The 13419-nt window shown below is 52.7% G+C and overlaps 1 protein-coding gene across 5 annotated transcripts in view; it reads right to left on the bottom strand.

The window, feature by feature from the left end:
* The window catches only part of ATG4B (autophagy related 4B cysteine peptidase), a 41940-nt gene that overhangs the window by 21930 nt on the left and 6591 nt on the right, over positions 1-13419 (bottom strand). For 3 of the 5 annotated variants that reach the window (XM_014569584.3, XM_075937173.1, XM_075937175.1), the window contains exons 2-3: positions 4699-4797; positions 3326-3397 (exon numbers count right to left, since the gene is read on the bottom strand). Coding sequence is in view for 1 of the 5 variants with exons in the window: in XM_075937175.1 (XP_075793290.1) it covers positions 3326-3397; positions 4699-4797 (171 nt within the window). In the remaining 4 variants the exon portion in view is untranslated. Of the gene's footprint in view, positions 1-3325; positions 3398-4698; positions 4798-8921; positions 9023-13419 lie in introns of all 5 variants that reach the window. The other 2 variants (XM_075937172.1, XM_075937174.1) reach the window with 1 other exon arrangement.

Genomic DNA, 13419 nt, shown 5'->3' with positions numbered 1-13419 from the left:
GGAAGGGGACAGTCCAGGAGATACTTAAAACCAGCGTCACCAAACAAGAACACTCCCCCAGAAGAGTAGATTGCATCATGGAACGGCCCACCCAAATGCCCCAAGATAACCTGCTTCAATACAGAAATACACCCCTAATGCCATCTCCTGCCCTACATTGGAGCCCACAGGGGGTATCACCACACTACAGCCCGTACTCAACAGGGATCCCATCCGTCCTGAACCCCCACTGCTTACATTCACCCCCCAAAACTCTCCAAACTCATCATCAAAGCAAGCCCTCCACAGACCACAACGCACCATCCCCAACCAGAACAGATGCAAAACCTGCAGGCATCGTTCCACACCTACCACAATCAACACCTCCCCCCAAAGCCATTTTCAAGACTCATGGAACCCACCATGCCTGCTACAACATGCAGCGCACCTCGGCCAGCACTCTGTGGGTGGAACCATCGCTGTGCTGCCCCGAACGCACACAGGAGGGTGGCGAGAGTGGACACCTCGTCGCCGGGGGAGGAACCCTTTTCACAGTGCAATCAATCGCCATCCTCAGGGAAACGTGCACAGCGCTCAACAGCAACAACCTGCCCATGATGCCGAGGTGCTAGTGGGCCACTTTGCTTGAAAATGGCCCCGCGTCTGTGCCGGATGAGCTGGCCCATCCCGTGATTAGCTTTGACACCTCGAGTACCTCTCCCAGACCACAGAAGAGCTAAGTGTGGCTCGAGAGCCTGTGTCTTCCCTCTGCCCCAACAGAAATGGTCCAACGACAGACTCCACCTCCCCCTCACTGCGTCTCTAATACCCTGGAGCTGGCGCAGCTACAACACACCATGGTCAGGAGAACACGTTTTACGTTCACCTGGGATTTATCTAACTCTGGCCGTGTCTACACTGGCAATTGAGGGACAAACCTTGTGTCATTCACAGGTGCTTAACTCCCTCCCCCTTAAAAGTTTTGCTGCAGCAAGTGGCACCATAAACAGCGCATTGTTGGCAGGAGCACTCTCCTGTTGACCATGTGAACCTCGTTTGCAAGGGGTGGGCAAAAGTGTCGACAAACAGCATTTAGCCTGCCCGACTTTTAGTGACACGGCTGTGTAGTGTCGCCAGGGGCGGTGTAGTGTCGCCAGGGGCGGTGTAGTGTCGCCAGGGGCGGTGTAGTGTCGCCACATCCTTACACAGAGGAACACTGAGATCAGACTGAGACTTGCTCAAGTGCTACCTGACCCTGATCTAACCTCAGTCTTTCCCCTAGTGCAGACAAAGGTTACCTAGCCCTGCTCACTTCTAGATACTCAGTCCAGGCAACCCCCCAGGACTCAGCACAGCCGACTGGCCTGTATTCAAATTGTGCCTCCAGGGGGTGCTCAGGGGTGTTAGACAGTGGACAAGTAGACCATTTTGTACCCTTGTATCTAGCTCAAAATTCCAGATGTTTTAAGAAAACTTATTTCTGAGTTTATAACCCATGACTCCATCGGAAGGGCACAGCTCTGTAATCCCACTTACACAGTCAGGACTTTCCATCCCATTTCATACCGTGACAAAGCTCCAGCCTTGTCTCAGTGGGTCCCACACTTCCTGGTGGGTTGTGCTTGCCTCAGAAGCTCTCACCCTCGACGTGGCCTTTGTTGTGCTTACCCAGGGAGCAGGGACTTGCTTATTCTGTTGCCAGGATATCTGCCTTCTACTACTCTTCTGTACCTCACTGGCCCGAGTCCGTCACGTGTCCCTCCCCCCCCACCGGCCCGAGTCCGTCACATGTCCCTCCCCCCCCCACCGGCCCGAGTCCGTCACGTGTCCCTCCCTCCCCCCCTCGCCGGCCCGAGTCCGTCACGTGTCCCTCCCCCCCCCTCGCCGGCCCGAGTCCGTCACGTGTCCCTCCCCCCCTCACCGGCCCGAGTCCGTCACGTGTCCTCCCCACGATCAACACTCCAGGGCAGGCAGCTGGGATGCCTGACAATGCATACGTGGGAAGCCATCGGTGCTGCCGTGGTGGCTCCCAGCTCAGGGCTGCGCACCAAAGAGGAACGGTTACCGGGAGAAGAACAATCTGGTCACTTGCATTCTGCGCCTTGTTCCGCTGCATCCACTGAAGAGGGGCACGGCTGGCTGCGAAGATACATTCTGCCCCAGCAGGTAGCTATGCAGTTTCCACGGCCCACTGACCAGCGAGGCGCTCTCAGTCAACCACTGTGTATTTCTGTTGCTTCAGTAGGAGGCTCTTGCCGAGGTAGACCACTGGATGGTCCTCCTGCCCACCATCTGCGATAGCACTATCCCAACCCTCCCTCGGATGGGTCGGTTTGCAAGAGAAGTCCCTTGGTGAAATCTGGGGCCAGCAGCATGGGGGTACTGCAGGGCGCAGTCTGCACGTCTGTCGAGGCCCTCTGCTGCGTCCGACCATCTCACCACTTCAGGTCCACAGGCCTTCCCCAGGTCTGCCAGGGAGCGTGCCTTGGGGCGAAGCGGGGATAACGCTGGGCGTACCCCACTACACTAGGAACACCAGGACTTGTCTCCTGCGACTTGGTTGGGGCCAAATGTTGGGTGGCCTCTACCTGATTTAGTCGGGGTTTTACCAGACCATTTCCTAGAGCGCAGCAGAGATATCCGCCCTCTGCGAGTGCTAGGGCGCACCTGGCAGGGTGGTAAGGTACCAAGGACTATTGGGAGAGAAAAGCCCCCCCACGTATATTTCACAGCAGCAGGGGGTTTCGGAACGCCCTTCCCTGTGAGAAAAGGGCTAGCCTCCACGTTCGGTTCCCCAGCCCCTCCTCCCCTGCGAACGCTGCACCTGAGCACCTGTCTCCAGTGTTTTACGACGAGGCGCGGCAGTGCTAGTCACACCGCCAGGCGGGCAGCTGAGAGATGGAGGCTGAGTGGGCCGAGGACACCCCGGGAGTCTGTGGAAGAGCCGGGAAGTGAACCAGTGACTCCTGAGCCCCAAGCTAGCACCTAACCATGGGGCTTCCCGCTTCCCTCCTGGGGCAAAGCAGTAACTCCCTCCCCAGCCACTGCTCCCAGGAGGCGACCAAGTGCCAGCACGAGGCCAGGCAGAGGTGCTAGAGGCGGTGGCTTTGACCAGTGCTTTCCTCACACCGTGGCACTGCCCTAGGCCGCTGTTCCCCAGGTGCCAGGAGCTCCGCCCTCCGACAGCGCCCAGCAAACTGCTACCCACTCCAGACACTTTCACCCTGTGCGCATTGCCGGTCCACAGCCTAGTGAGGTCAATGGGAGGGCTCCCACCGGGTTAGACCCCAGAAACAAGGCAGACTCCTCTACAGCAGTCAGTGTCTTACCTGCGAGTGCTACTTACCAATGGCAGGGAAGTTCCTTCGGTACGTGAACCAGAGCCGAGAGGTCACATCCAGCAGGATCGCCTCCTTCTCTGAGGGTTTCCAGAAACAGACACACATGTGACATCCCCGAGAAAGCCACTGACCCTCCCTAACTCCTACCACTCAGCCACTTCCACGGCTGAAAGCGCCCAGCTTGACAGGGGCAGGGCTAGTGGGTGAAGGACGGGCAGTCAAAAATCCAGCCTGCAGGGCAGGAGAGGCCAGGGAAGAGAAACAGTCTTTACTACTTCAGCGTCCCCTCTCCAGTGACAGCCAGCCCTACCTACAAGCATGGGAGGCTGCCTGCCCAGCCCAGAATGTGGGCGGGAAGGAGTTCCTACAACCCCTGCTGCGAAAACATGACCATCTTGTGTCAACGTGCAGCGGGGCTGAGGAGCAGCATGGCAGTCCTGGCAGCATGCCACGGAGACCACGGCAGGAGGCCTGCACGCCAACAAGCAGGGACTGCCCTGCGGCAGGAAGCGCTTTAGAAAAAGCTGGGATCACAGGAGATGGGCTGAGGCCCCCCAGGCCACGGGACAGATCCAGCCCCTGCTTAATTTCATCTTGCCCGCGGCAAGTCTCCATGCTGCGAGCCAGAATCCCTGAGCCTCGGAGCCTGCCCACGGGGCGGGAGCTGCGAACGCTGCCTTGCAGCAACCTGGGCAGCTCTGCCTGCAGCCGCCATCCCCACAGCTCCTGTGGCCGGGAATCACGGGCAATGGGAGCCCAGAAAGCTGCCTGCATCCCCCAACGGGCCACCGTGACCTGCTGGCTGCTTTGGAAACCAGGAGCTGCTGGAGTTAAGTGCCCCACCCCCCTTCTGCACCCAAACCCCTGCCCCAGCCCTGAGCCACCCCCCAGGCCTCACCCCAACCCCCTGCCCTGAGCTTGCTCCACACCTGAAACCCCTTGGCCCCAGCCCCTTCCTGCACCCCGACCCCCTCATCCCAAGCCCCACCCCATAGCTGCAGCCCAGCTGTAGCCCTCGCCCCCTCCCAACCCTCTGCCCCCGCCTGGACCCCTTCTGACATCCCTCATTTTTAGCTCCATCCCAAGTACAAGACTGCCAACATCCCCAACGGGATGGATCGGACACCACTGTGTTCACACCAATGGCATCGGGGGGGACGTCAGCAGCCCTAATCCCCGAGCCTTAGGGAAGCCCCCAGCCTCCACCTCCTCCCCCCCATGGGCTTTTGTGTGGCCCACGACTAGTTTCTGGGGGTTCGTGGCCCCGGTTGGAAAAAGGCTCCCCCCCATGACGTAAACATTCAAGCCACGACGGGGCTGGTTAGAGGTCGGTAAAGCCCTCGAGCCCTGTGCGAGTACCAGCATGTGCGTGAAGTACCTGTGACCGCGCTGTACGTTCTCCCCAGGATCCAGACCGGCTCCTTGGTCTCAGGAAAGTCTTCATACTCAAACCTGAGCGTATCATAGGTCAGCGTAGCTGGAGAGAAACGGGAACACAGAGCTCACATGGAGGAGGGTTTGGGTTTTCCACTTTAAAATAATGGAGGACACATTCACGAAGGATGGATCGCTTCACAATCTCAGGCTCTGGGAACCCGTCGATGGGCCAGAGCTCTGCTGATCACACTAACAGCAAACACCGCCTCGCTCTTACCTAATGCGTTCCACCCTCCATCTCAAAGCACTTTACCGAGGTGCCGGGTATTGTCACCCCCATTTTACAGAGGGGAAACTGAGGCACGGAGCAGTGCCGTAAGCTGCCAAGGGTCCTCCAGCGGGCCATTAACAGTCAGGGTCAGAGCGCAGGTCTCGGTGCACTCCTGTGCTCTGCCCCTGGACCTCAGAGCTCTGATGAAATCAGCAAGCTGTGAAAAGCTCAGGATAGAGCCAATACACAGGAACTGCCAAGCCTGCTAAGGCCCATCTAGTTCAGAACCTCGTCTCGGACAGTGGCCAGTCCCTGCCGCTGCAGAGGAAGATACGAGAGCCTTGTAATAGGCACAGATGTAGGATAATCTGCCCCTTCCCAACACAGGCCGGTCTCTAAGAATCTGAGGCTGATTTAAGCCCTGAAGCAAGAGCTTTACTGTCCCTTCCAGAATGCCCAGATGTGCTATTAACAAACAAGTCCCTTTCTCCAGGGTCCCTTCTTTCTGGTGGTGCGGTGAGAAGCTTAGGATCAAGTCAGCATGGATGCTAAAAATCCCTCTCAAAGAGGGACCCCTGAGGCGTCTCAAAATTGCTCCCTCGTTAGAATCAAACACGCAAAAGTCTTTGCTCAGGAAAACAGAGTCTGCAGCCATGGAAGGGGAGAGAATGTCCTCTATCCGTGTCGCGCAGTAAGTCATGTGAAACAACGGGAGCTTTGCTGAGGCACCCAATCTAGAGGCTGCAGGCCTTGTACATTATCCATTCTGCTAGTTTCCCTCTAAACATAGCCTTGATCAGTACTTAGACGGCTGTCTTTGCTAATGTAAGGCTATGTCTAGACCGCGTCCAAGGAATGTGTCCGCTTTTTTGGAACAGTTTCTGAAAAAGTGATGTGTTCTTTCGGCATCCCTGTTCCTCTCGGTGAGAGGAATACGGGATGTTCCCAAAGAAGACTTGTTTCCAAATTTTGGCCCCGTGTAGATGGGCCAAATTTCAGAAAAGCTTCTTTCGGAAAAACAGCGGAAAAAGATACGCAAATTGGGAACTGCAATTTGTGTATCTTATTCCGACTTTTCTCGGCAGTCTAGACCTAGCCTAGGTGTCCAGCTCTGACTGCGCAGGATTACAAAACAATCTAGCGAAGGCGTTCCCGGTCAGGGCTGCGGTCCTGCCCACAGCGTGAACAAGCCAGTCTGTAAGGACTAGCAGAGTCAGAGTTACTGCTGGGAGCTTTGGGACGATGTTTTAACAGAAGCAGGACTCCAGGGGGTGGCTTGGGAATGGCTGATCTGAGCGCCAAGGGAAGTGCTCCCAAAGGAAGTCAGAAGAGGAGTAAAGTGATCTGAACTGAAACGTGCTCTTCCTGAATGAGCTTGGGCAAGCTCCACAGCAAACTGTCACAGCTTCACTCAGCTCTGCTGCTCAGACAAGATATTCTCAGCAACTGTTTTAGCTAAGACAAGATCCAATAAATTACCTAGTGATAGAACTGACAAGAAACCGCCCCCCCCCACACACACACACAGCATACTCCATTGCCTCTCCATAACTTGTGGTCAAACCTCTTAGCTCAGCGGCCATCTCTCACTCAGAGTTTGTGCTGCTGATTGTGTACACAGTATAGACTTCTATTAAGGAGAGACAATGCAAAGTCAGTTTTCCCTGGGGGTTCACTGCATTCAGGGCTTGCCTACACTGGAAGGTTAGTTTAGATTAAGTGAGGTAATGAATTTAAAACACAATAGCTAATTGTGTAGACAAGCCCTCAGCCTTGTTAAGCATCATACGGGTGTTGTCAATGGCTGCCCTATGGTTTGTGCTACGACAACAGAACACTCATTCTACTCATTCTAGCTGCAGAAGTTCATCTATATGACATTCTGAAAAGCAATGCAAACAAGATGTTTTTGTCAATGTGACCCCACAGGCCTCACTTAGCTCTCCTGCCCCGTGGTCTAACCAACCTGGAACATCATGATTTGAGTGTCAAAGACAAAACGAAGGCAGCAGCAAACTGCCATCACTGGGTTAAACTGTAGTTTTCGTTAAGGAAGGGAGCCTGTCTACATAAATGGGGACTAATTCCAAATTAACACCTGGCTGGACAGACAAGCAAGTAGATTCCCTGTACCAAAGTTCTCAGTCTTCTTCCCCTACAGCAGTGTTTCTCAAACTGTGCTCCACGGAGCCCCAGGGGCTCCACAAGACATCTCCAGAGGCTCCGCGAGGTTGACAAACTGGAAACGTCGATAGGTACAACACATACAATCTAGTGGACCGCTGGGGCTCCACATACATTTTTACGCATGTAAAGGGCTCTGGAGCCCAAAAAGTTTGAGAACCACTGCCCTACATGGATCACATGTGAATGAACATGAGGGTCACCCCTATCCCAGGGCCCCTGCCTGCACGTCATACCGAGACAGCCCTGTGTCAAGCAGAGCATATCTTTACATAGGAAAATATTAATATGAAATAGCAGCAGAAAAAAGGATTATTGGAGCCAGACCCGTGCAACAGGCCACGTTTTGGTGTATCTTCTTTCTCCTCCTCACTACAACCGACAAGCATTGATAGCACAAAGTCTCTGTGCGTCTGGTGCTATTTTTGACAGATGGTATTTTCATAAGCCTGTATTTTGGAGTAAAAAACAATCTTCCCCCTCTGGACCTCCTCCTCTCTGTCCCAACCCCCCTGCAACTCACTGGCTTATTGGCAACCCACAGGTGGATTTATTATTAAGTTCTGCAAAACAAAGAACCTCAGACCGGCCACACTGGGTCAGAGTGAGTGCCCCACAGGGACTGAACAGAATAGGGAACCAAGTGACCCCTCTCCCGTTGCCCATCCCAGCATGCTAGTGCTCCAGGTACAGTTAGGGTTATCAGAGCATTTGCACTACACATCCCATTTCTAGGTGATCACACCTTTCCAAAAGTTCCACCCACTGGGTGGAAGCCTCCAGAGCTGGTTTATACTAAGGATGTGAAAGGATAACCAGAAACGGGTGGGGCTGGAACAGCTCCTCCTCAGCTGCAGGCAAAGGGCTGCTCTGGCATCCGGAGCAGGCTGGGCACCTGGCAGCCCCAACCACAGCGCAGGGTTGGAGGCGGGAGCCCCATGGGCAGCCAGGCTGGAGCGGTCCCCAGCCCGGATCCCGCTTAGTCGGTTAACAGTTAAACGTTAGTTAACCAGGATTTTACATCCCTAGTTTATACCCAAAGGCAAATATCTAGACACATTTGAACAAAACAGTTCTGCTAATGCTGAGCAGGAGATGAATGGGAAAACACAAGGGAACGTATTTTCTCCACTCTAGATGTAATTGCTTCCTTGAAAGCTTCAGAGTCAAAATGGCTGGAAATAAGAGCTGGAAATTAGGCAGGCACAAAGCCTTTTGGCTGTTCAGCGGAACGTCAGTTGGGATTTGTCAGAGCTACAAGGTTCTGCACCCTGACTTTTAAATGTCTGTATTTTAACCAGCATCTCTGAGCATTCAGAACGGGACAGACGGTGCAATGGATACGCATGTGCAGATCAGAGGGGCACATTGGACAGGGCAGTCCATCTTCATTCAGTGCACATTTATTGCCTAAGCAGCCAAGGGGACCCAAAGCTCGCAGCTCTGCAAAGTGCACGCTCACAAAGGCAGGGCTGTCCTGCCTCATGACTCCAGGCATGGAGCTGTGAACCAAGCAAGGCCACGTCTTGCACCAGACACATCATCCCATTCCAGCAGCATCCCCCCAAAGAAGCACTGATTACAGAATTTCTTTTCCCTTTCAACTTGGCCTAGGACAAGCCATTAAAATTATACTGAGAATAGTTAGGGTTGCACAGTTCAGTACTCGAGAAAGGATGAACACAACCTACAACCGCTTCCTTTCGCACTGGTATTTAAGACAGTAATTATATAAGCTACTTTCTCTCATAATACAAGGCAGCACTTACAGTCTTGTATGGTGTGCTTCTGTCAGTTTGCATCTTGTACGTAAATGACTGCTAGCATCAGTTTATCTGGCATAAGCAGAGCACTCCAGTGGTAGGGGATCCTAGACATGGATGCAGGCAAGTGTGTAAAACAACAGTATGACCTTGCACTATTTGAGAAACAGTACGGCTACGTCTACACTGGCCAGTCTTGCGCAAGAACTTATGCAAATGAGGTGTGGTAATGAATATTGCAGTGCCTCATTTGCATACTTAATGAGATGCCATTTTTGCACAAGGGGCTTTTGCGCAAAGAGAAGTCTACACTGCTCCTTGTTGCACAAAAACCCCCTCTTGCGCGAGAGCTGTTCTGCCGCTTATTTTCAGGCAGAACAGCTCTCGCGCAAGAGGGGGGTTTTGCGCAAGAAGGAGCAGTGTAGACTGCTCCTTCTTGCACAAAAGCCCTTGCGCAAAATGGTGGCTCATTAAGTATGCAAATGAGGCACCGTGATATTCATTACCACACCTCATTTGCATATGTCCTTGCGCAAGACTGGCCAGTGTAGACGTAGCCTATGTGATCATCAAAGACTATTTTAGTGCATAAGGGATGAAGTTAATATTGTGCGTGAAAACTTAGACATCTTCTGTACTTCTAAAGTCTAAACCTGGAAAATTAAATGTTCTTAGTTCAGTTTTAGCTCACTGATGCACACATGCACACAAACAGGTGGAGAATTTTCTGACTTGTATATCACGTCACATTGCAGCCATCACACAACATTATTAAACACAAGGACTTTCACTCAGTGCCGTAAGCCAGTCTTATTACCCATGTTAACTTTAGTGCAACAAAGGTTAAAACATTGTAATACTTCTCCATGCATTTCCTTGTGTCTACCTACAGATTTAATAAGAAATCAAAGCTCTGATGATGACTCAACAGAAACATGGTCTGTGAGTGCAGCAAGGGATATTTTCCTTGTGCGCACTCAGTGGAATGGCTGATGCTCACGGGGTGATCTGAATAAGTTGTACAGCAGTGGTCTCCAATCTTTTTACACCCAAGATCACTTTTTAAATGACAGAACAAGCCAAGATCTACCGTCCCATAGAATCACAGAATACTAGGACTGGAAGAGACCTCGAGAGGTCATCGAGTCCAGTCCCCTGCCCTCATGGCAGGACCAAGTACTGTCTAGACCATCCCTGATAGACATTTATCCAACCTACTCTGAAATATCTCCAGAGATGGGGATTCCACAACCTCCCTGGGCAATTTATTCCAGTGTTTAACCACCCTGACAGTTAGGAACTTTTTCCTAATGTCCAACCTAAATCTCCCTTGCTGCAGTTTAAGCCCATTGCTTCTTGGTCTATCCTCAGAGGCCAAGATGAACAAGTTTTCTCCCTCCTCCTTATGATACCCTTTTAGATACCATCCTTCCCCCAAAATCCCACCCCTTCCTTGAAGCCCCAGCCTGCCCTCGCTATTCTCCTCCTCTCCATCACTTGCTATCCCCAACCCTTATACTGCTGATTTTGTTTCCAGTTCTTCTGTAGGAAGAGGATTTTCCCAACTTTTGGCCTGTCTAGACTTGACCAAATGTCAGAAAAACCCTTCTTTTGGAAGTCCCCTCATTCCTCATGGAAAGAGGAATATAGGGGTGACGAAAGAGCATGTTTGCTCTTCCACTAAAAAAAGCCGAAGAACAAACGCATCCTTGGGTGCGGAAGAGCTTTTCTGGGATATCTCTGGAATCCTGAAAAACTCCTGCAGTCTAGCCATAACCTTGCTGGCTTGAGACAGGCTGTGTGGGCTCTGGGGTGGGAATGAGGGATTTGAGGGTGGGAAGGGGTGAGAGGTGCAAGATCTGGGAGGAAATCTGGATGCAGGAGGAGGTGGAGAAGGGGACGCTGGCTCGGGGAGGGGGCTCCAGGCCGGGCAGTGTTGGGGTCAGATGGAGGGTTGGGGTACTAAGCAAGCCACAGCCTTGTGGATGTGAGGGTGCAGAAATTTGGTTTGGGGTATGTGAGGGGCTCAGGGCAGAGGGTTCCAGTGTATGATAGGCTCAGATCTAGAGTCTGGGAGGAGAGGGGTGCTGGAGTGTTATGATGCTGCGGCCAGATAGGGGCTTGACCCCAATTGGGGATTTGTTAGCCAGGCTTCATTTTTAAATAAAATATTATGTCAAACACAAAAAGTTTCTGCATTGTCTTTATTTCTGAGCAGGGTGAGGAGCCTGTTTTGAGTCAGGGGTCACTGACCCACAGAAAAGTCAGTTGGGGCCACACAAGAGAGATGCAAAAAAACAAAACAACAAAAAAAAACCACACCTCCTCCTCCAACCCCCCCCCCCCCCAGCCTCACTAAAGTGGCCCCAACTGTGCTGGTGGGAGCAGGGGACATGGTACTGGGGAAGGGTGCTACTGGGTGCTGGGGCAAGGTGCCAGTGGGGACAGAGAGTCCCCTGCACCCGCCTCCTCCCAGGACTCCCCCCACACACACTCGGAGAGGAGGGAAGCCCTGTCGCACGCCTCCCATAGAGCAGAGAAGCCCCCGTCGCGCACTCCCTCCAGGCCTGACTCCCCGCTCCCGCAGAGAAGGGACGTCCCAGCACGCACCTCTGGGGACTCCCCTGGTAAGCTCCCAGACCTGGGGCAAGGAAGCAGCCAGCGCATTTCCAGAACCCCCGGAAGTGACGTGCAGCTGCAGGACTTCCGTCCACCCCGCGGGAAGTGTTCCTGTGAGCTGAGCGCTTGACCAGCTGGCCAGGAGAGACTGAGGTGCCATCCAGCTAATTAGCAGAGCGCCCATAGCCGGAAGCATGTGTTTCTACTGGTGGTGCACATCCACACGTCTTGATGCACACAGCAACATTTATTCTGCGCACAGTTGGAAAAAAATTGAAAACAACCCTCATTTGGATTGGGGGGGAGGTGCTCTAGCCTGGCCCTGGAGCAGCCCCCCACACCTGCCCACGTGTAAGCAGTTAACCAGATAAACATAATGTTTAACTGGTTAACTGATTAAATGAGATTATACAAATTAGGGATGTACAAGAAGGCTCAGCAGAGGATCTACCATACATCACACCATTGATAAGAGAGCACCTAGATGTGCTCTGCATACTATTTATTTGCTGTATTAATCATCTTGTTCCCAGTCAATAGACACACTAGGCTAACAGCAACCACATAATGTTCTATCATCTGTAACAACGACCTGGTTAGACCCAGTTGGATAGCCATAGCTGTAGAACTCTGGATGCATAATACTGGCATTGAGGAAGGAAAATGAAGGCAAGAGCATAGGAGCTATGGGTCCAAGAGGGAAATAAGCAGGGGATGAATGGCATAGGAGAGTGTTAATCAGAGTTGGAGATGGAGTCTTCCACTGCTGAGGCAGTGACTTACATGTGGGCCTGGAAAGAAGGTATCAAAATGATCATCATATGGCGACTGTCAGATGCTCGTTTGCAAAGAGTCGGTCTCAGTCCACTTCCTAATGGACACTTGCCCATAGCAAAACACACTATTGCAACTGGCCCTGCCTTTCACCCGGTGGGCATTCTGAGCTGAGAAGGCAAGAAACGAACACTCAGAGCACAACCAACTTCTGGCAGTGATCGCTCCATAGCAGGGCTAGTAAACGCCATCGGGAGAGCGGAGGAAAACTGTACTGCCAACTGCTCTTGCTCCACGTAATTTCATAACCAGAACAGTCAAGCCAGCCCCACTGAAGCAGTGAGGGGCCCTTTACCATCCCCCACTACAAAAGAAACTGGAGAGGAACCTTTTCTGAAGTCTGTAAACTAGCAAGGGCAATATGGGGTGAAGGAGGCCGCACGCACACACCATGCTGCAGAAGAAAGCAGGGTGTCCTGTGGAACAAGAAATGCTGCTTCCAGGGAGTGGTACCAAGTTAATTTCAAATGCTGAACCACTGTAAGAGCAGGCTATGCCCACTCCGCCCATACACCCAGCCTTTTCCAACTGCCATGCACAAGGCGGGGTGGGGAGGAAGATGGACAGTGTCCACTTCAATTCAAGGCACTTTATGGGTATAAAAATGATGTAAGAGTTGCCAAATTTAAAAGCAACAGTGCCCATTGCTGATTGGCTGTCAGCTGATAACACGCTATCCCTTCGGTCTCCTGCGTTTCACCTAGTTACATACACGTTTTCCTCATCCCCTTAGGAGAGAGACTTGGTTCTTCCAATGTGAGCCACGGCCCTTTCCCCAGCTACCGGGGGAGCCCAGGGAGTGTGCACGGTCGAGGGGCGTCCTATGCCAAGTTCTGTAGAAGTTGTTCATAACATGGATCACATTTTAATAAAGACTGACACGGGGCAAGGGCTGGGCCTGCCCAGAAACACCCTGGGTCCCTGCCTCTCTGCGCCAGACAAACTAGGTGTGGGGCAAGCAGGCTCGTCAAGGCAGGATCCCAGTGTGGAGGGTTCAGTGTGAGGAGATTCAGGTGTGGGGTGAGAGGATTCTGCATGGGACCTGGGCTGG

Source organism: Pelodiscus sinensis, chromosome 10, assembly GCF_049634645.1.
Source record: "Pelodiscus sinensis isolate JC-2024 chromosome 10, ASM4963464v1, whole genome shotgun sequence".
NCBI lineage: Eukaryota > Metazoa > Chordata > Testudines > Trionychidae > Pelodiscus > Pelodiscus sinensis.
The sequence above is the reverse complement of the archived record's forward strand: the minus strand, read 5'-3'. Positions and strand labels throughout refer to the sequence as shown.